General features: G+C 34.7%; 1 protein-coding gene across 1 annotated transcript in view; it reads right to left on the bottom strand.

Moving 5' to 3' along the window:
• Nucleotides 1-411: 411 nt before the first annotated feature.
• Nucleotides 412-23,926, bottom strand: part of SYT10 (synaptotagmin 10) — a 75,856-nt gene continuing 52,341 nt past the window's right edge. Inside the window, exons 4-7 of the mRNA XM_060113105.1 lie at nt 10,468-10,588; nt 5,739-5,910; nt 3,132-3,261; nt 412-483 (exon numbers count right to left, since the gene is read on the bottom strand). Of these exons, the coding sequence (XP_059969088.1) occupies nt 412-483; nt 3,132-3,261; nt 5,739-5,910; nt 10,468-10,588 (495 nt within the window). The remainder of the gene's footprint in view (nt 484-3,131; nt 3,262-5,738; nt 5,911-10,467; nt 10,589-23,926) is intronic.

Consider the following 23,926-nt stretch of genomic DNA (forward strand, 5'->3'; position numbering starts at 1 on the left):
ACAACTAGAAATGAACATAGTTTTAATAAAGTCAAAACCATACATATGTGACATGTGCTTCTTTATACAATAGCAGCATTAACTATTTAATTTTAGATAAGTATGGATTAATTTTTAAAAATGTATTCTTTGCTTATGCAGAGAATTTACAACTTAGCGAAAACATTCTTTGTGCTAATTGACATATGACACAAAGAATAAAAAGCCTTATGTAAGGACCATTTGTATTCAAGTAAAATACATCAAGATTTCCAAAGTTAATAAACAAAAAAAGTAAATAAAAATTGCACATCGTTTGTTCATTATCAGGATATATTTTAAATAAGGAGATCAAATCTTCCACTTTTTTTTTTTTGATCTGATGAGTACACAGTCCTGGGTCCTTATTATAATGGTCTTATTTTGAAAGCATTATGGTGTGGAAGGTGGTTTGGGAGATGGACAGGATCCTTGACTATCAAAACTGGTTGCCCGGCCAGGTAACTGAAAGATAATAATTTCATAATATATGATCTAGTGTAAAAAATAATAAAGTGGGTAATTGTTACCTTTTAATAGCGAATATTCACCCCTGATATGCAAGCCTCTGAAGAGAAGATATACATAACTCCCCACGCCTTTCAGAACTCACCTTCTCAGGTATCATGAGGGGACACAAACATCTAACAAAGATGTAGGTAGAGCATTGTACATAGATGTCATGCAGAGCAACTGCAGATTCATTTCACATTCTATCACAGGCTTTTAGTTCTTATTGTAAAATAACTAATGGTTTACTACAGTCGGGGGCAATTGCTGGGTAAGAACAAGAAGGTTCAAGACACAAGAGACTGCATTCCACTTTCTCTAAGGCAAGAGGTGATTTTTATAAGAGCAATTAATGAGATGAGAGGGACTGGGAAAATGGGAGCCACGAGTGATAAAGAATAATTTCTCATGGTCTTTAAATATTATGTGTATTTTAAAAGTTTAATTATAACAGAATAAACTTTTGTATCTAGGTAGAAGTAGCCAGATTTTCCAAGTGATGCTTTAGTCTCCTCTTACCAACTTACTCAGCTCTTGAATAATTGTTCCCTTCTCATTTTGATACCTGCTGTGGCAACAAAACATAATTACACATGTACCACTTTCCCACAATTCAAAATCCAGCCAGTTGTTAAGTCTCCAGTCCCTATGTTCTGTTTGATCAGTGAATGTAGGTACAGGAGTTGAAAAAAAATGAGCTATTTACTAGAACAAGTATATTTACATAATCTTTTTGGCCCACTTGTCCTCTGATAGTCAGCTGCTAGAAAAATATATCTGGGATATTCTTCTGAGGCCCATATTGTAGCTTATTCTTCCTATATATTCTATGGTGACTGAAAAGTATTCACATGTTCTCAGACACAAACACATGCCTATTTCATAGCTCTTCTTCATCATATAAATGTATAACTTCTTATTAAACAGTCATAAGTATAATATGCCTTGGGTCATGCAACATCTGTCCTTTCATTAGTTAAAAGTTGTTGGTCACATTATCTCACTTCTCCCTACATCATTCCTATGAATTCTGTAGGGGTGGGCATTTCTATTTTCATTAAATATGGGAGAATGTAGCTGCAGACAGAGTATGTGGTCTGCCTAGGATTAGACAGCCAGAGGAGCAAGGGTTAGAATCCATGTCTCCCTTCAGTGTGGTTCTCTGCCCAGAAAAATTTACTCTCATGTCTAGATTCTTAGATTTAATATTCACTTTTCAAACTTTACATGTAAACAAAGATGAGAATCAGGAAAAGAATAGTAAAGCAGTAGAGTATACTTTAGACAATACACATTGTTGAAATGAAACAACCTTCTCAGGACTCGTTGAGCTATTACTCGTTGAGCTATTACTTAGGGGAAAGTGCTGTGTGAATGTGCATTTGCATGTCTGTCTGTCTTTTATGATTTACATTAAATGATGAAGTGAGGTAAAGATTTGGAACATTAATATAATAAAGCAGATATCTATGGTGACAGTTCACCTCTGTTGTCTGAGCATGTGCTGTTTATACAGTGTTCATCAAATTTTCCTTGTAGTGTCTTGAGTAACACAGCCAAGGTCACATTTTTGTGACTAAGCTGAGCTTAGAACCAGGGCTCACTGACATTTAATTACACTGCTCTGTCTCTCCTATTCAACCCTGTGCTTAGTGACAGAACAAGAAGCAGAATCTTATCCATGGGAGAGATGGCAATGTATCCTTCACTTACTATGTGGCTATCATAACTTTTTACTAAATTGCATAAATTCCACCCTCTACCATACATCCTTTTATCAACCTGCATTACCTCAGTTAATCAGGTCATATAAATGATTTATTTTGAGACTCTTCTCTATTTATTTATTTTGAGACTCTTCAAGAGACTCCCGCAGTCTCTGACAACTGTCTTCATGGCTAAAAATCCTGATAGAAACTGGTATTGATACTTCTTCTGGTTAATATAACTATTAATATTAGTTATAATTAGAGCAAACACTGTGCCATACTCTGTACTAAGCACTTAACATTCAGCATTTTATTTAGTTTTACTCTATGAGTTTACTGCTATTACAGAGTGTAATATGTATTCACACAGCAGAGCCAGGCCTTCAACTCAGGCAAAAAATATTTTTAAAAATCTGTGAGCCCTTTTACTTCCTGACCAGAGTCAGTGGTTTTATATCTGTCCCCTTATATAGATGAGCTGTATTAGGTGATATTACCCCTATTTAGGGATTCTGGAGAAGTTTAGGTGAGGTAGCTGTTTTCACAAAAGAGAAGCAGGAAAATTCAGTTTCCAGTTAGTAATGAATTTACTTGATTGCTCCACCACTCACTGATATAAGTTTTCAGGCAATGCAAAGAAAATAATAGGCTTGCAGTTTTTATGGGATTACTGTAAAGGAATATCAAACTCAGAAAGTTTAGTGGTTTTTAAAAACCAACAAGGCACACTGAACTTTTCATTCTGGATGATAGAGTTTGTGGGACAAAAGCAAGAACAATATCTGTTTAAAAAAATAGGTGAATATATAAAACATTAGTGAAGTGTTAGCAGATAAATAATATTTAAGCAAGAGATAAAGAAAAGATTAGATGTGAAAGAATCCCAGAGCTTACCTCCAGCAAGGGGTGCCAATGTGTTATTGGTTTTCGGTGATAGGCCAGCATTTCATTCCAGTGGTCTCGCCCAAGACCCTCAGCATCCAGTCCTGTTCTACACACTCCTATGACTTCATTGTGTCCTACCCTATGATTTAGAGAATATTTTACTTTCATTCCAACATTCAAAGATAAGTTTCACACACCTTAAACAGAATTTTAAACTTATGATTAAAAGAGTAGATTTTGTGGTAGGTTCTAGATAATTTTACATATTAAACTACTTCAGATCAAATGAAGAGTCTTAAGTAGGCTAAAATTTACTGAACAGGATCAGCATTCAAAAATGAATCTGTAAAAGGATCACACACAAACCATCTTAGTGCCCTGTAAATTGAGAACATTTCACAATAATAAGAATAGTGTGAATGAGAAATGTCTGCTGGTCTTTACCTACATGATGAGTTTCTTTCTTGGTAGCAGACCTATTAACTTTAAGCGATGTAACTCTAATCTCCTTCTTTCCAAAAGTTTTAATGTTTTATAATGATGCCTACATTTCTTACCAAGAGCTCAATACCCACTTTCTTGTATAAATGACCATAATTAATTGATTCTAAATGATATGTCAGTGAACATTACTGCTTGTATTACAATTAAACAGGGCAGGGCTACATTTTGAACCATGGAATTTGACTTATTATTGCATAGTACCAGAGCATACTGAGCAACATTCTTATTTTCTATTCATGCCTTGTTTTCATAGCAACAAATCAAAATAATAATGATATCAATATGTTTAAGAGCTTGCAATGTGCCAGACACTGTTCTAAGTAATTTAAGTGTACTGACTCACTTAATCCTCACACCATGACCATGAATATTATTATCATCATCTCATTTTACAGACAAAGAAATTAAACACCCAGAAGTTAAGGGACCTGCCTGCCTTTGTACACTTAGTAAGAGACAGAAGCAGGACTTGAATCAAGACAGTTGACTCAAGCATACATATGGTAAGCTGCTTTTCAAGAATGGAATGGAATTTAAAGGCATTTTCTTGAGGATTATTTTGACATACATCTATCTATAAGGAAAGTTTTGAGATGATTTTAGGACATTTCATTACTTTCTTCCTGTCACTGATGTATTAATAGATATGTAGGCTTAATATCTTTTATTTTAATATGAAGTTTCCCAAAAAAACATATTTTAGAAATAACTTTTAATCTTTCTATTTTATATATTGTCAGCGTCCATTTCCCTAAAATTATTTGGGTGATGAATGTGCAATTGTATCTACCTGCAATCTATGCTGTGAGAAATCAATAGGAGTAATTTTTTCGTAAAGCAGAATAAGGGTTTCTGATGAAAACATTACAACATTTTTAAAGTTTGCCATTTCAACTAATTCAAGATTTCTCTCTCACTCTCTCTCTTTAAATTGTGTCAACTTGTTTTGTAAACTGTGATATAAACTAACTTCAAATAGGTGGTATAAATCATTGTATTTTTCAGTGCTTCCTTTTTCTAGCTCTCATCCAGAGGATACCATTTTTAATGTCTCTATGTTATAGGGTCTTGGTTTACTGCCATTTGCATAATGATATAAAATAAACACTTTGAATATTTGTGTATGTGTATTCTGTCCCACTTGTGTTATCATTAGAACAAAATAAGACATTGTCTATGTGCTGATAATTTTGTAGGTTAAACATACAAGATTCCTTTCTGAAAGTCTTATAAATATAAAAAGCAAAACAATAAAAAGAAGTATATAGCAAGGATCAAATAATATATATAAACCTTTAGTAGGACAAAAGTTCAGAGGGAGAAGAGATTAGTTAGCCTAGAAAGACACAGAAGTGGTGCCTTGAGCAGGGCTGTAAAGCATGGGTGAAATGAGATATACAGGTATCTCGTGTATATGAGATATCTCGCATACACGAGATACCTGTATCTGAAATGTTGATGCAGGGCAACATTTCAGAAAAGGAAGGAGTGGGTGCTGCAGCAGGAAGAAGCTTCAGAGCTTCACTCAGGATTTTGCCATTTATTTTGTGAAAGGAGAAGTAATCAAAGTGTGCGAACTGGAAGAACTATCCACAAAGCAATGATTTAAGACTGGTGTGAAAGCCTCAAGGCATAACGCTATGGGCACTATTAATCTTCCACTGTTAATACTCACTGATCACAGCTGCACATTACACTGATGTTTTACAAATGGAAAAGTGAATTTCTAAGAGATAACTTGCCCTTTCACAGTCCTAGTTAATGATAGAGCTCAGTATCATGATATTCATATTCCAGCCCAGCTGGGAAAGCAAAATACGTTGATTGTAATATATGTTGTTACTGTAAAAAGACTTCACAAAAGTGCTTCCTATAATGTATCCCATTCTTTCACCATCCGCAGGTATCCTGTCCTTCAACTTAAGAATGATGTCTTTTGGAAAAGAAAAAGGATAAATAATAACATAGAATAAAATTAATTTTGAATGAATAATTTTTATTCACTCCAGTTTAAATTAAAACTCTTGTAGCAGTAAATAACCTGAAAAGCTGAATTTGATCTGCATATGACTAAATGTAGCTGTTATTCAGTGAGTAGAGGGATGAAAGTACCTGTCATAATCCATGACTGCAATGGAGAGGCTGACCTGGTCGACATTCTCCGGAGGGATATCAAAAATAATGGCCTCATTGTACACAGGGTTTAGAGTGTTTTTCTTTGTAGTCGTTTTCCTCTTTTTTAATCTTCGACCCTCACACATCAGAGACACTTTGACATAAGGATCTATCACGGGAAGGCAATTTTATTAAAATGAAAGTAATAGTACAAAGCATAAATAAAACTGTGGTTAAATGTTACTAAATAAGAAAAGTAGTATATTAAGCCCTTTAGTATTACCGGTTTTAAATTCAAATGACATATTGGGGGCAATAGACTCTCTAGTACTTCTTACTGAATGGACCAGAAAAGAATTAACTTGATCACTGTGTTTAATACAACAGAGAAAACTCACTAGTTTATCAAAAGCCAGTCTAAACTATAATGTGTCTTTTAGTCGGGAATGTAATCCTAACAAGTAAAAATAATTGTATTAAAATTAATTTCCTTCAAAATGACTTAGAATAAGAAGACTAAAATTTACGAAGGAGCAACATTGTATCTAGATAAGTATATATAGTAACAGTGAATTGAAATTAGCAAAATCTATGTGGGAATTGTCTTGAATTGTTGGAAAAGGTACTAAACTTAGAGGTTCCATTTTAGTCATAGTGCTTGATAAAGAGTTTGGATTGAAGAAATGATCACTAAAAATCAGTTATTACATACTCAACAGTATACAATGAAAAGGTGATATTTGGTTTACAGATGTTCTCAGGGAAGTTTCCTCATATGAATTGTCTGTATAATGTCAATTGGAAAGATAAGATTTTAGTCGGGCTATATTTTTATGGGCCAAAGAGGTCAAATAATTGTTAACAAGTTCTGCCCTAACTGACTGATCTCTACTTTCTTACCCCTGCCACCTTAAGTAGAAAAACTGTTACAGTATTATAGAAAATTATACAATATTTATCAAAAGTTTCTTTAAAAAGCCTTAATTTTTGTATCTTTTTATAAAAAGGAGGTATGGTTTTGGGAGGGGGTATTGGCATTGGGGTGAGTATCCTAGGCGGTCAAAACAATCAGTGTCTGCTCTACCTTCATTTTTTTTTATATAGTTACCCTCCAACTGTAGAACCACAACCATATTTTCTCTCTTTCCATCAATGTAACAAAGTGACAAAACTTATTTCCTTAGAATAAGTCAAAAACATGGGAACATTAATTTATTTGAGCAAATGAATGAAATGGATGATTTTTAGGCTCTAGAAAAATGTCTCTGTATATTTCATAAGCATTTGTATCAAGGGGCAAAAACATATTTTATGGCTGGAAATAGGGTATATAGAGGACAACAAGGTAAAAGGGAAATGTTCAATGGCTGTTTCCTATTTATTTATTTATTTTAACTTTTTATTTTATATTGGAGTACAGTTGATTAACAATGTTGTGTTAGTTTCAGGTGTACAGAAAAGTGATTCAGTTATACATATATCTGTATCTACTCTTTTTCAAATTCTTTTGCCATTTAGGTTTCCCATAATATTGAGCAGAGTTCTCTGTGCTATACAGTAGGTCTTGTTGGTTATCCATTTTAAATATAGCAGTGTGTACATGTCAACCCCCAAATCCCTAATGATCTGTACCCCCCACCCTTACCCTCTAGTAACCATGAGTTCCTTCTCTAAGTCTGTGAGTCTGTTTAAATAGAAATATAGATCAATGGAACAGGATAGAAAGCCCAGAAATAAACCCAGGCACCTATGGTCAATTGATCTACGACAAAAGAGGCAAGACTATACAATGGAGGAAAGACAGTCTCTTCAATAAATGGTGCTGGGAAAATTGGATAGCTACATGTAAAAAAATGAAATTAGAACATTATTTAGCACCATACACAGAAATAAATTCAAAATGGATTAAAGATCTAAATGTGAGACTGGAAACTATAAAATTCTTAGAGGAAAACATAGGCAGAACACTCTCTGACATATCACAACAATATCATTTTTGATTCATCTCCCAGAGTAATGGAAATAAAAACAAAAATAAACAAATGGGACCTAATTAAACTCAAAAGCTTTTGCATAACAAAGGAAATGATAAATAAAATGAAAATACAACCCACAGAATGGGAGAAAATATATGCAAATGATGTGACTGACAAGGGATTAGTCTCCAAAATTTACAAACAGCTCATGAAGCTTAATATCATCAAAACAAACTGCCTGATCAAAAAATGGGCAGAAGAGCTAAATAGACATTTCTCCAAAGAAGACATACAGGTAGACAAAAGGCACATAAAAAGATGTTCAACATCACTAATTATTAGAGAAATGCAAATCAAAACTACAATGAGGGGCTTCCCTGGTGGTGCAGGGGTTGAGAGTCCACCTGCCGAAGCAGGGGACACGGGTTCCTGCCCCGGTCCGGGAAGATCCCACATGCCGCGGAGCGGCTGGGACCGTGAGTCATGGCCTCTGAGCCTGAGCGTCCAGAGCCTGTGCTCCGCAACGGGAGAGACCACAACAGTGAGAGGCCTGCGTACCGCAAAGAAAAAAAAAGAAAGAAAAAATAAACTACAGTGAGATATCACCTCACACCAGTCAGAATAGCTATCATCAAAAAGTCCACAAACAATAAATGTTGGAGAGGGTGTGGAGAGAAGGGAACCCTCCTACACTGTTGGTGGGAATGTAAATTGGTACAGTCACTATGGAGGTTCCTTAAAAAACTAAAAATAGAGCTATCACAGGATCCTCCCATCCCACTCCTGGGCATATATCCAAAGAAAAACATGGTCCAAAAGTATACATGCACCCCAATGTTCATTGCAGCACTATTTACAATAGCTAAGACATGGAAGCAACCTAAATGTCCATCAACAGAGGAATGGATAAAGAAGATGTGGTATATATATACAGTGGAATAATACTCAAAAAAGAATGAAATAATGTCATTTTCAGCAACATAGATTGAGCTAGAGATTATCATACTAAGAAGTGAAATAAATCAGAGAAAGAGAATATCACATGATATCGCTTATATGTGGAATCTAAAAAAAATGATACAAATTAACTTATTTATAAAACAGAAACAGACTCCTATTTACTTTTCAATGTTTTAATAATAGGAAATATGTTCTAAGGAAGAAGCTTATTTTTGTGATATAATTCTATGTATGAGCTTCCAGGCCTAGGCCTCTCATTAACAATGAGAACGAGTCCTAGTTTATTGTTTGCTACCCCCATCATGTCTCTGATGACATTTCTCTACTAGTGACAAGGGTAATTTACTGGCTCCTTAGTTGATTCACAAGTCTGTTGTGAGAATCAATGAGGTGATGTTCTCAAAACATGCACTCCCCTGATGAGAAACTTCATATAAATAAAAAGTAGTCTTGCACTTAATTACAACTTTGATGCTGTTTTCTTGAAATTTGGTTCTCTTTTGATACATGGTAGAAAGACTAAAATAAACAATAATTTGCAGAGTGTGCTGTTTAAGTTTTTCAACATTTACTTACCTATGACCTTTTCACCAAAATGAATGTGGAATTTATTTGCTTTCTTTCTATCTTTATATTTCAACTATTCATTGCAAATTTTAAAAAATGAATAGGAAATTCATGACATAGTTCAAAAATGAGATAAAGATGTGCAGTGAGAAGTCTCCCTCCCATCTGTCCCCATACCTCTCCACCACTCAGTTTTTGTATATCACTCAAGTATTTCTTCATGCAAATATTAGCAACATGATATATATTCTAAGATTCCTCATTCTTACATAGGAGGGAGCATGATATCCATATTTATGCTTGTACCTCATTTTTTATTCACTTAGTATATCCTGGAGTTCTCTCTACATTAGAACTGAGAGTTCCCTCATACTTTTTGTGATGAAAACTTAGTTTATTTCTTTGTTCTGTAGAACCAAAAAGTTCCCATGTCATCTTTTACTATATCTCCACTACTATTTCTTATTTGTTTAATTCAACAAATGCTACTGAACTCCCTACTCTGTCTTTATCATTTTTTCTTCCACAGAGCTGTGCCAGAGTTCACCTATTAACTCACAAATAATGCTTCAGAACTGTGGTGATTTAAATGAAGGGATTAAAGAGAATGATGTGGTTTTACCTCTTTAACAAAGTTAGCACAAGAGAAATTTCCTTCAAGAATATCTTTAAGAAACTTTAAGTAGTATTCATTTACTTTATTATTTCAGTCCCTGTTGTTGTCCAAATTTTTAGTTAGAAAGGTGGTAAGAAAGCAAATGCAAACGGTGGTCTTGGAATGTTGTTATTTCTTTGCAGATCAGGTGAGGAAGATAAATTCAGTCTAAATATGTCTTCCTAGGACTCTTACTTGTAGAGTAACACAAGTTTAAATTGAATGGCTTAAAGTCCAAGGATATTCCTTTATAAGCAACTGACTAGTTGGAAGTAGGGAAGTGTATGGTAAATAATGCATTTTTGAGAAAGAACTAAATCAGTAGAGAAAGAAATAAAAATAAAAACCCAAGTCAAAGTCTATCTATTAGATAATACTTTTTAAAAATTTCATAATGATAATGTAAACTAAAGAGGTGTTTGGAGCACTTTATTTGGTAATCTCTTTTTCTACTTTTATAGTGTCCCATGACAGACAAATGAACTCAGTAATTCAAGAGCCATATATAACTTTGGCTATGTGGAATATTTTATTTGGGAATGTACCCACTAGCCAATTGTGTGCATACCTGATGAGCCGGTGATATCCATAGCTTTCAGATTTCTGCACTTGATGACTGTCAATGTCATACGTCCAGCAGTTGGCAAATAACAAAGGGAAAACATGATTTCACCCAGGTCTATACTTTCCTAGAAAGGCAATTGGTAATGTTAGCAATTTCAAATACCAGATAGTGAAAACAAAATATAATAGAGTGAAAAATCGCTTTGGTGGAATATTTGAATGCCATTTTAAATTGTTTTATTGAGGATACAAATTGCATTGCAAAAAAGCTGTAATAGACAGAGTAAGAAAAAAGAGTATTTCCCAGTTGCTCATTTGATATATCCACTTGTATTTCTAACAGGAATCTCAAACTTAATACAGTCAAAATCAGACTGTTGATTCTACTCATTCCCAAACATCTTCTGAAACCAATCCCTCTGTCATCTGTCCAAAATCAGGAAATGATATCATAATTTACCCAAAGGCTGTAGGCAAAAACCTAGCAGTCACTTTCATTCTTCTTTTTCTCTCACCCCTAACATGTCTACATTATCTACAAAACATATATGAAATTACTGACTTTCTTTTCAGCTCTATTACTATCATTGAAACCAATATCACTTCTTGCCAGGATTACTTCAGTAGTCTCTAAAACTGATCTCAGAAGCAAAGTGATCACTTATGAAATGCAAATCACATTATTTCACTTTCCTGCTTAAAACCATCTAAAGGCTCACAACTATATTGGAATAAAATTCAAATGCCGTACCTAGGCATATAAGTGGGGTACTTATAAATCCTGGTAATCTAGGAAATTCCAGATTTATACCTACTGTCCTGATATAATTATTAAGAATGTCTCTTTCCATTATTAAATATGTCTTTGTTTAGATAATGCATTACAAAGTAATACATATAAGGACGTCCCATGTGATCTGGACCCACCTATCACTCTATTAATCTCTTGCTTCTCCCTCAGCTCACTCTTATGCAGGCACAAAAGCTTTTTTTTCTGTTACTCAATTGAATGATATTTGTTCCTGCTTTTGACCTTTGCATTTTCTTTTTCTCTCTCATATTTTTACATGGCTGACTCCTCCTCACCAACTAGGACTCAGCTCAAACAGCATCTCTTCAGTGAGGCTTTCCCTCTTCCTATCCTATACCCACCCCATTCACACATCCTTCACATTTTTTTCATAGTACTTCTCATCACCAGAAATGATCTTTTACATTTATTTTTTGTTTCCCCAATTCTAATATATAAGGTCTAGGAGAGCACGGTTATTATCTGTCTTATTTTTACATCTTAATGAAGGTACATAGCTGGCTCTTAGTGCAGTTTTTGAAGAAATGAAAAGATTATTAATTAATCTGGATTAAAACTGACCTGCTTTGTTTCATTTTTAAAGTAAAACTGGCCACAGCACCCTGGTATAGATAAATTTGCTGTCAGTGGCTGCATAGATGGTGGACAAATGAAAATGAGTGTGAACAATGCACATTTAGGGTGCTTCTCAAAGAGCTATTTAAAGGAATTAAATCAAATTATTCCTGGTAAGAGCTGGAGGAATCGGGCTCCTGGACTTCAGACTATACTACAAATCTACAGTAATCAAGACAGTATGGTACTAGCACAAAAACACAAATATAGATCAATGAACAGCATTGAAAGCCCCGAGATAAACCCATGCACATATGGTCACCTTATTTTTGATAAACGAGGCAAGAATATACAATGAAGACAGCCTCTTCAATAAGTGGTGCTGTGAAAACTGGACAGTTACATGTAAAAGAATGAAATTAGAACACTCCCTAACACCATACACAAAAATAAACTCAAAATGGATTAAAGACCTAAATGTAAGTCCAGACACTATAAAACTCTTAGAGAAAATCATAGGCAGAACACTCTATGACATAAATCACAGCAAGATCCTTTTTGACCCACCTCCTAGAGAAATGGAAATAAAACCAAAAATAAACAAATGGGACTTAATGAAACTTAAAAGCTTTTGCACAGCAAAGGAAAGCATAAATAAGACGAAAAGACAACCCTCAGAATGGGAGAAAATATTTGCAAATGAAGTAACTGACAAAGGATTAATATCCAAAATATACAAGCAGCTCATGCAGCTCAATATCAAAAAAACAAACAACCCAATCCAAAAATGGGCAGAAGACCTAAACAGACATTTCTCCAAAGAAGATATACAGATTGCCAACAAACACATGAAGGTATGCTCAACATCACTAATCATTAGAGAAATGCATATCAAAACTACAGTGAGGTATCACCTCACACCAGTCAGAATGGCCATCATCAAAAAATCTAGAAACAGTAAATGCTGAGAGGGTGTGGAGAAAAGGGAACCCTCTTGCACTCTTGGTGGGAATGTAAATTGATACAGCCACTATGGAGAGCAGTATGGAGGTTCCTTAAAAAACTAAAAATAGAACTACCATACGACCCAGCAATCACACTACTGAGCATATACCCTGAGAAAACCATAATTCAAAAGGACACATGTACCACAATGTTCATTGCAGCTTTATTTACAATAGCCACGACATGGAGTCAACCTAAGTGTCCATTGACAGATGAATGGATAAAGAAGATGTGGCACATATATACAATGGAATATTACTCAACCAAAAGAAGAAACAAAACTGAGTTATTTGTAGTGAGGTGGATGGACCTAGAGTATGTCAAACAGAGTGAATAAATCAGAAAGAGAAAAACAAATACCATATGCTAACACATGTATATGGAATCTTAAAAAAAATGGTTCTGAAGATTCTAGGGGCAGGACAGGAATAAAGATGCAGACGTAGAGAATGGACATGAGGACATGGGAAGGGGGAAGGTTAAGCTGAGATGAAGTGAGAGAGTGACATGGACATATATACACTACCAAATGTAAAATAGATAGCTAGTGGGAAGCAGCCGCATACCACAGGGAGATCAGCTCAGTGCTTTGTGACCACCTAGAGGGGTGGGATAGGGAGGGTGGGAGGGAGACACAAGAAGGAGGAGATATGGGGATATATGTATACATATAGCTGATGCACTTTGTTATACAGCAGAAACTAACATAACATTGTAAAGCAATTATACTCCAATAAAGATGTTAAAAATATAAATTAAATAAAGTGACATACTTCAGATTAAAAAAAATGTATATATATTCCTGGTAAGACAAACTGTGGTAGATTTAATATGGGGAGAAATAAGTTTCTATGCATCCAGGTCCATAAAACTGGTTTTAAAAAATTCTTCATGAAGAACTATTAACGTTTACTGGACTTATCCTTACAGTTTAGGTTCTGATTTATGTAATTCCCCTTTCTTTATTCATGATCTAGAAGTAGTAGAGCTCAGCAACTAAGAGCATAAATTTTAGAGTCAGTTAAACTTGAGTTGATTCCTGTTTTCTACCTCTTGGTTGTGAGATCCTAGGAAATTTAATTAAGCTTTGAATCTCTGAAACTTCATTTTCAGATTGAGGAAAATGCCATCTCCACAGGGGTTTTACTCATTAATTGAGATAATGTAAATAAAGTCCAAGGCACACAGTGTCTGGCATATGATAAGGCATGCTGTTTTGCTCATTGCTGTATTGTTATCTCATGGAGCAGGACCTTACACATATCAGGTGCTCAGTAATACTGGACAAGTGAAAAATAATAATAAAAAGCATTATTTTTTTGAGAAAAAATAGTAAGAAAATAATTATTTTAAAACAAAAGTATATCGAAATGAGTCTCCTCTGGGCTGTTTGATTGCTGCAGATCCAAAATAGCGAGAAAGATCCAAAAGGAGAAGAGGCCTGAGAAAAAACAGGAAGAGTACAACCTCCTTCTAGTACTCATTCTTTTCACCACCAAGTAAATACTGAGTATTATTTATTAAGTGCACTGGTAGGTGCTATAGATAAAAAAATAGAAATGGCATGATTCTGCCCTTGAAGATTTCAGTTGAGGAGGAAGAGAGTAGGCTATAAAGGGCTAAGAAAAGAAGTCTGAATTTTATTTTTATCTGATTCTTTATTTCTCTTTCTCTTTTTCCACGTGTTTCTTTAGGCTCAGTCAATGGACTGAAGTTCTCTGTCTGTTAGCCATCCTTCTTTCCCTTACTGGACATTTCACCTCCCTGGAACTATCAATCAGAGTAGGCATATTTTGTTGAAAGCTGGTAAAATTTAAGGGATCCCTTTATAAATGTAGAACAAGATACCTGTTCCACCAAGAAACATGGTGGGAATGGTGATGGAGAAGCTAGGAAAGAAATAGGAGACATGATCTCAGAGATGAAATACTTAGAATTCAACAGGAAATGAACTACATATATGCAGAAAAAAGTACACAGAGACATCTAAAGGGATTAGAAAATACAACATTTTCACATGTCTGACTGATATGTTTTTATTTTTACACATCACACCATCTGCAGAAGTAATTTTTCTGTTTCTTTAGATGTATCACATGTTTACTGGCTGGAACAAAGAAAGTTTGCTGTCTTTGGTCTCATCTCTCAAAGATCCTTTCTATGAATTCATTTGCAACATAATTTTGACTATTATTGAGTATTGGCAAATATAAAGAGGTTAAACTGGGGAGTGACCAAAGAACTAGCCCAAATAAACTGAAAGCAAAGAGCATGATTAAAGGACATCTCTGAGCAACTTCGTATGACAAGCTAGTTGGCTTTTTGTTACTGCAGTAGTAAGAAACCTACTTAAATATTTACATTCCATATAGTCAGGAGTTTTAAGGGAACTAGAATGAACTGAGTAGGGAAAATTAATGTATAGTATGCATGCATAATAACTGCACAAAAATTTGAATCTTCATTAGAATAATTTTTTTCCTTCAGGAAGTATGAATGTGAAAGAACTAAAACTACCTACATATGGAAAAGGGCAAAATACTCTCTAGGATAAATACCAATATTCTTCAACTTTTTAAATCTGGAAGAAATATAAGAGATAATTATGAGAAATGAACTTAATGAAGGTAAATGGCTGTATGACCTTTAAAAAGGTCCCATCACAAAAGTAACATCAGAACTCCAGATTTTGGTGACAGTTTTCTAAGCTAAAATGTGCACTGATTTCAGTACCCACCACTGAATCTGTCCGTGTGTTTACAGCCCACCTCCAAGGATGAGGTTGAGTTTTACTTGCCTCGGTCTGCCCCAGATCACTGCAGTTTATAAGGAAAGTCTTAGTTTCAACAATTTGAACCCTCTAATGCCCAGCAAAGAACCAGGAAATAAATTGAAGCGTTTCTGAACATACAGCATAAATATAACAAAGTTATGCAATAAAATTCTCTTATATAAGGAGACTACATCTTCTCTTATTCAACACCCATTTACTATTATTTTAGACAAAATTCTAAGAAGAAGTTTTACTTGATATATCAGTCTATAGCAGTTCAAAACACACATGTGAAATGTAAAGATGGGGAAATTAACAGCATAGGTCTAGCAAAGGCAGAGATAAATGACAGCTACAAAGACACAAAGCATATAAAAAATAAGCAAATACTGTATTCTAAAAAGGATAGCAATCTAGAATCATTTTGTATCAAGGGTAACTAACACTAATAACTCCTCAGTAACTTAAAAACGACATTTTATTCAGACTTGAAGAGTAATTGATGTTCAAAATGATGACTGAGTCATCAAGCTAGGGAAAATTATCCTATATGTTTTGTTTAAGAAGGTAGAGAAGTGTACACTATTTTTTAGAGTTATTTTTATCCAAAATCCTTAAAATGTTTGAAGTGATAACTTTGGCTTAAAATGAGAAAGACTTTGAGTTTCTGAAAATTTTATTTATGGGTAATCTCATTTACTGTAATTTGATATAAAAATGAAATCCCCATATTAACCTTTGAACAACTCTTGTGCCTTTTGGCAAATAATTATTTGAAAGCCTACTATAAAGTCTAGGATATCATGTTTCATAAAATTTCTTTCAAGTAGGATGACTTTTATTTCATTCTTATACACACCAATGTAATTGGTGAAACATTCACAGTGACAATCTTCTGAATCCATACTTGGAAAAAGGGCTCATGAAAAAAGCTAACACTGAGGTTAGGTCAGGGACTATATATTTGATTTCTTCAACCTGGTTCCACAGACATAGAGCTGGAGAGATAAAGATCATTTCCTGATGACTGGCTACAGTCAGCCTCACAAACATATTCACAGTTATAAAGTTTTTGCATGTAATGTCTCTCCAGAATTAAAATGAAAATCATTGGAAAGATAAATTGATATGCAAATAGTTGCATTACATTTCTTATTTCAGGACTAACTGAACAAATAGTGAGCTCAAGATATGGAGAGGCGGCAGGTTAAAGGCTCAATAACTAGTGATTATAATAACCAAGGGAAGCACTCCTGGAGGAAAATAATCATTACATCGGGGTTTGAAGGATTAAAGAGATAGGATTTTACAGAGAAAAAGAGGAATGAAGCTCTATGTGTGTACTATGATTAATACTCAGAAATAAGAATGGGCAATTTATGTTGAGAAATATGGAATTTGGTGACCTGTTGGGGGAGGTTTAAGGCTAGATGCAATTGGCTTGGTGACTTCTCTGGGCAATAGGGATCCAAAGATTTTGGTAACATGAAAGACTGGGAGCTTGGCAGAATGGAAAGGGCATAGGTTCCTGGGTCAGAAAAGCCAGAGTTGAAATCCTATATCTTCCATATACTACTTCCCAAGCACATGGCAAAAATACATGACCTCCTTTAACTTCAGTTTGATCACAAGTAAAATGGGGATAATAACATCTGCCTCACAGGGTAGTTATCATGCATCTAAAGTGCCTGTCATGAACAGACACTCAAAAAAAAATAATGATGCTAATGAAAAGGATAGTTTAAAAAACATTTCTTTGTTTTGAGTAGGCTAGATTAGGATGGAAAAAGACAGAAGAAAGGGACCATTGAAATAAACAGGCATAGGAAGGCTTTGGCTGAAGACAGGTTTGAATTCGGAGACATATTAGGAAGAATCACCAAGACTTATTTAAAAATCTTTAAATGAACAATTGGTTGCCATGGTGACAGCAGTCATCACATCCACCTAGCACCCTAAATGCAGCCTGCCTTCCTAATTTCCTGGTTGGTAAGAAAACAGATAGCTTTCCTCACATTGTTAAATGATACGTTATTGGCTAAAATGAGCTTCTTCATTAAGTTACTAAATTACTTCATGAAATGAAGCTACAGTGAAATGAAAACCCAAAGTGGGTCTGCTGAATTAAAACTACAGTAAAATACTTATTTCTCTCTGACCCACACCTCTCATCCACCTGAGAAAATCATTGAACTTAACCTCAATCAATCCATTTAACCCCACTTGGCCTCAGTTTCTTTGGTATAAAATGAGGGTGTTCAAAGAGATAAACTAGTTTATTTTCCAGCTCTAAACCTTTGTAGTCTTAAACACCAGTAAAATGAGGACTAAATAATATACATAGCTCAGACATGTTCAGGAATGTATGGACAGGCCCTTTTAGTCTTTGTGTGCTACAGAGCTGGCAAAGCCTCATTGGAAAGACAAGAAAGGATCAACTGGTGCTAATAGCTTGATTTCAAGTTCAAGAATAAGTGGTCATAAAACATGGCTATCAATTAAATTTCCAGACAATGTGGCTTAGATGAGGAAGGATCCAATCCTTAAGGCAGAGAGCACTGTGTTGATTTTGTTGGAGATTCGTGAGAAAAGACCATACTGAACAATGAATGTGCAGTGTCATTTATATTGTCCCCTGGCTCTGCTAAAAATTTCAATCAGATTGTGTTTGACTCTCTGATACGTGTTGGATACACAGGACCTACAATATAGTCCATATTCCTCAACATGACACATGTGGTCCCTAACAATTTTGTCCCTATGTTTTTCTACCTTCATTTTACAAATTTCTTGTTATACACAACAAACCCCCCAAACTCTGCACTCCAGCTGTATCAAATACCTCGTCAATCTGTAAACATTCATTCATTTATTAGCATGCTTGTGTTTATTGAGAACATCCAAAATGGCACACAGTCTTCTAGTCATTGAGGGAACAGTGATGATCAAGACAAAATTTTCCTCCTCATAGGGCTTACATGGGATTTTAGACAAGTCACATAACCTCTCAGAACACCACACAATTAACTAGGGGACAAACTGGAATAAAAACATAGGTCTGCGTGATTTTAAAGTACATTTTTTAAAATCAGTGCTGTAAGCATTTTTAAGAGGGATTCTTAGGTTCTAATTAAGAAAATAGAGATGAAAAATACATCATTCTTCCCATGAGGATCTAGGAGGACTTCAGAGGTGGGTGACTTTTAATCTGAACCTTGAGGAATGACTAATGGTAAAGGGAATTAAAAATAGAGGGAGCAGCATATAAAGAAGCTGTGGGGTGAGGCTTTGAAGTGTCTAAGCATGACCAGAAGGTAAACAGAGATCACTGGCTCAGGATCCCTTCTCAGGAATAAGTATTCCTGAGATTTTCAAATCAACGCAGATTTTCTCTGCAGTCAGGATGAGATCCATTTTCATGGCTAATAACAATTACCTGGAGAGGTTGCATTTAGATTTAAAGGGGATAATATACAAAGATAATGTATGCCAGGGGTCCAGTTTGCAGACTGACACATAGTAGATATTCAAAAAATACTATTTTTTCTTGTTTATAACAATCTTTCTAGGGTCAGTGACTGGTATAAGGTTGATGCTCAATAAAAAAGCATATTGAATGAATAAATCATAAAAATATCAGGCCAGGTCATGACTTCAGGGACAGCAGGGACATCTACTGTTTGAAGAACTGAAGATTACTCAGTAATCTGAGATCAACTGAGCAAAGACACTGTTCATGAATGTTGAGGCCTTTGTGAGTGAAACCCCTAGAAGTGTGCAAGGGCATGTCCATATATGGCTCAAAACACGTTTGAGCCATTTAAAGGTACACTAAGGTTTGGGGGGCTGAAGTTACATTATACTTATCTACTAGTTGTATTGAACTTATTTCTTTGTAGATCCCTCTATGCTAGTGTGATCTGGTATTATGTTTGCTATAATTCTATAGTGCATTGGAATTTCAGAATTAAATATATCCCTAAGGTGGACAAATTGCTTCTTTTCTTTGTATATCAGGCCATCTCTTCCACTCAGCCAGCACAAGCAGTCTAGTGACTATGGGAAGCAAACGAGAAGGAGGAAGAAGCTTTTTGAAAGAATACAATTAGGGAATGTAATTAACATTATAATCCTTTTCCAGTTTCTAGCCTACTTCCCTCCTTTTCCTCCAAAGAACCAAAATTTTCACACAGCACTTCCTCCCTTCCCTTTCTCTTTCTCCCAGTGATGCTGATTAAACCAGATTTCATCATGTTCAATGAAGGTGGGGAAGAAACAGCAAGAGGAGGGTCCTATCACAAAACCTAGTTACATTCCTGGATTTTTCTCATCATCTGCACTTAAAAATAGAGAAAATGCTCACATGGTGTCCTTTAGCAGGACCTGCTAGTATTTCTGCAAGAAGGAAGGAATGCCTTTTTATTAAGCATATAATATTAAGCACTGTGGTTGGCCATGGCACAAAGATAAGGTGAAACATTGCTGATGTCAGGGCAGGAATGGGCAGAGAGCATGGCAGTGTTAGAGATGGGACCATTGTGCTTAATGGTCACAACCAAGAGCTATTATTGCCGGGGATGCTATTTAATAGTGCCCTTGTTTCTTCTCAGTGGGAGAATTATTTTCAGCCCTCAATCTAAGCAGGAAATAACTCTACCTGACACACTGGTTTAGCTCTTATCCTATCCAACACAGCCATAGACTTAACTACCAGGAGTCATTAAGTGCTCAGGTTGAAGAGACAGAGCTGAGGCGTAAAAACAACATTTCCTGGGTTTAACAAATCAAGTCTCCTAACCACCTGCATAATAAGGGCCCTGAAGCAAACAGGCGATAGCGTAATATAGATACTGGGACAAGAAGAACTTGGGACACAATAAGAGGATACAAATTTGATAAGAACTCCTCACTGTACTGGTTAAGAGATATCATAAGTTTCTTGCTGAGAGGAACTGGAGACTTATTCTCAAACCTTAATCACCATTTATAGATGGGGCATAGAAACTTGTGTAGTAAACTGTGTACAACAGTCCTTAGAGTGTTTGATGCTTTTAAATATCATTACAAAATTCCTAATTGAAGGAATTCCTCTCAGTATTGCTGTATGTAGATACTAGAACTGGATGAATTTTAAAGAATAAGAAATTGGTTTACTTGGTTCCTCCCCTCCCAAACAAAGTCTGTTCCCCACATAGTAGCCAGAGATCTTATTGATAATAAATGAAGCCATGGCTCACCTCTAATCAAAAGCCATCAATGGTCTCACATGTCACTCAGAATAAAACTCAAAGTTCTTTTCATGACTTGAAGTCTCTAGATGATCTGACCCTCATCTATCACTCTCATCAGAGAGGCCTTATCTGACCATCCTATGAAGAGTGGCCCCACCTCACTGCCACTTCTTTTCTTTTACCCTGCCTCATGTTTCATATAGCACTTCCATTCATTGGACATATGAATATTTCTTTCATTATTACCTGTCTCCTTTTTCTACAAAGTAAACCTTTTTAGATTGGGGACATTTTATATCTTAAAACATCCAGAAAAGTGCTTGGTAAATAGGAGAACTAAATAGAAATTTGTTGAATCAATAGATTTAAGATCCTTGGTCTACAAATAGGCATAGTAGGTAAACAGCCGGTGTTACAAAAATGTTCTCCTAGTCATTATTTTTCACTAGATGGTCAATATATCATACTTGTTTCTCTATAATTAAATAGATTATAAATTAAAACATTTGCAGTATACTTGGTATGATAACAGCCCGTTTGGACATAATTTTCTGCTTCTGGTGACCTAAGCTCTTCTCTAGACTGTTATTTCATAGGTGTCTACACTTGTAAAGGATCCCTTTACTTACCATGGGGTGTGGAGTTATGCATAGAATATATAAAAATTTAAAAGTACTCCAAAAACATAAATAAAATTGGTATTCAGTCAGTGAGATCCTTGGTTTAGTGAACTAATTAAATTCATAGAAAGAATTAATGCAGTGTATGCTATAGCACAGTCTTTTATAACTTGTCATGTTTTATTCAATTTAAGATTGAGGATAACAGTAAAGAATATCTCATTCATTTAAAAAATTGTGATGGTAATACATTTAAGAAAGTTAAATATTAAGGTAAGAGGGCTTCCCTGGTGGCGCAGTGGTTAAGAGTCAGGCTGCCGATGCAGGGGACACGAGTTCATGCCCCAGTCTGGGAGGATCCCATATGCCATGGAGCAGCTAGGCCCGTGAGCCATGGACGCTAGGCCTGCACATCCGGAGCCTGTGCTCTGCAACGGGAGAGACCACAACAGTGAGAGGTCCGTGTACCGCAAAAAAAAAAAAAAAAAAAAAAAAATTAAGGTAAGAAATTTAAGACATGGAAGGAATTGGGATATTAATAACCAAGTGGATAACAAATAGCTGTTTTCTTTGTTTGCAAGATTACAGCATGTTGGGGATAACTGACATGTAACTTAGCAACTTTAAATTTTACAGGACCTGCATATTTATTAACTTATTTTATTTTCAAAATTATTTCTGTGGGGTTGATATTATTATAAACCTCTTTTTTTTTGGTTGTGGAAACAAGTTCAGAAATGTTAGGCAATTTCCCCAAAGTGATACGACTTGATGGTAGCAAATCCAGGTTTCTAAAGGGCACTCGCTTTGAATTCCTGTGGCTTTCTGTTTTCCTCTGTGCCTTTCCCAAATGGAAATACTGCTTCACATTTTACTAGCCAGAAGAACAAACTCAAATTTGTTTTCATGTCCTTAGATTTCAAAGCTAGCAAATGAAGTACTATATATTTTCAAAATTTTGTTAAAAATTAGAAAATCAGTTACCTGAATTTTAGTAAGCTATTTAATGCAGTCTATCATAGAGGAAGAGGAGAATATTTTGAACATTCACATTTAAAAATCAACTGCTTATCCTTTTCACTATGTAAGAGAATTTAAAAAAATTAAACTAGTTAAATGCAAGAGAGAAAGGAACAGTTTTAACTCAATACTACCTGTAGAATTACACTAAATTCCTAAAATTTGCAACAGACTCACGTATATTGCTAGAACATCATGGGGATAAAAAGCTTCTCTCTATCTCCTATAACCTCCAAGCATTACAATACAGAAAGACACAACAGATCTAATTAAATTATACTTCTAATATGTATTTTTCACCAATTACATCTAAGAAGAAAAATAGCCTAGAAATTTCCTGAAATAACACTGATTCTGACTGCTTTTTTGAATAAGGCCAAGAGTCATTGCTTAGTTCTTCATGCATTTTTGATAAAAGTTGTTAATAAGATGGATCTGACAGGATTATAAATTTTAAAGGTTTTATACATATATTTTGTCATAAATATCTTATTTAAAATCTCTTCAATTTATGTATTTTGAGATTTTAATTTTGTAAACCAAAAGTGAACTTCCATGTTAAAAAAATTAATTCTTTTCATATCTTTTTAGTATGTTTCAAGCATGGTAAAAATCTAACATAATTCAGGGCAAACTACACTGAACTAAGAGTTTAAATCTAGTTTTGAACCTTCTATCAATCAGTTGTGTGAATTTAAGTGATTTTCTTATTATTACTGGACCTCCATTTGTTAACTATAAAATGAAAGGATCACTTGAACTCTCTACAAATTCTAAAGTAATAAGATAATAAGATCTAGACTTTCAAAATCCTACTCAGAACATACCCATGAACTTTTAGGTTAATAGAGAAAACTTCTGACTTATTATGTCTCATGCAGTTTACTCTGAGAACAAAATCTCAGATCATTATTTAACACATATTGATTTTACTTATATATAATTCTTCCAACTTAGATATTTTATTATACAACCTAAAAATAACAAATTGGAGAAGTAAGGAATGCAGGAAGCACATATACTTATATGGAGAGAAAATAGTGCAATAGAAGAAAAACGGACAAAAATAAAAATCTGCTTTTTAAATTTACTATCATAATTAATGGTCACAATGATCACCACTAACAAGGAAAGGTTAAATTATATTCAGTAGCTTCTACTTTAAAAATAGGGATATGTAGAGCATTTTATGTGTTTCTAAGTTATATTTCTAAAGTAAGAAACTGGATGCACAAATATATATTTTGAAACCTATAAAATTGTCATAAATTGGGGCAATTTTTAGACTATTCTAAATAAACGATTATTATTAACACTGAAATCTTGATTTTTAAAAGGCAGAATTCAGATTTTTCAGTTGCGATGAAATGTGAAATTCCAGTGTAAGGAAGCCCTTGGAAATTCTCTGTGTAAAAAAGATTAGAAAATGTTAGGGTGCCTGCCAGCAC

Source organism: Mesoplodon densirostris, chromosome 11 (assembly GCF_025265405.1).
Source record: "Mesoplodon densirostris isolate mMesDen1 chromosome 11, mMesDen1 primary haplotype, whole genome shotgun sequence".
NCBI classification, from domain to species: Eukaryota; Metazoa; Chordata; class Mammalia; order Artiodactyla; family Ziphiidae; genus Mesoplodon; species Mesoplodon densirostris.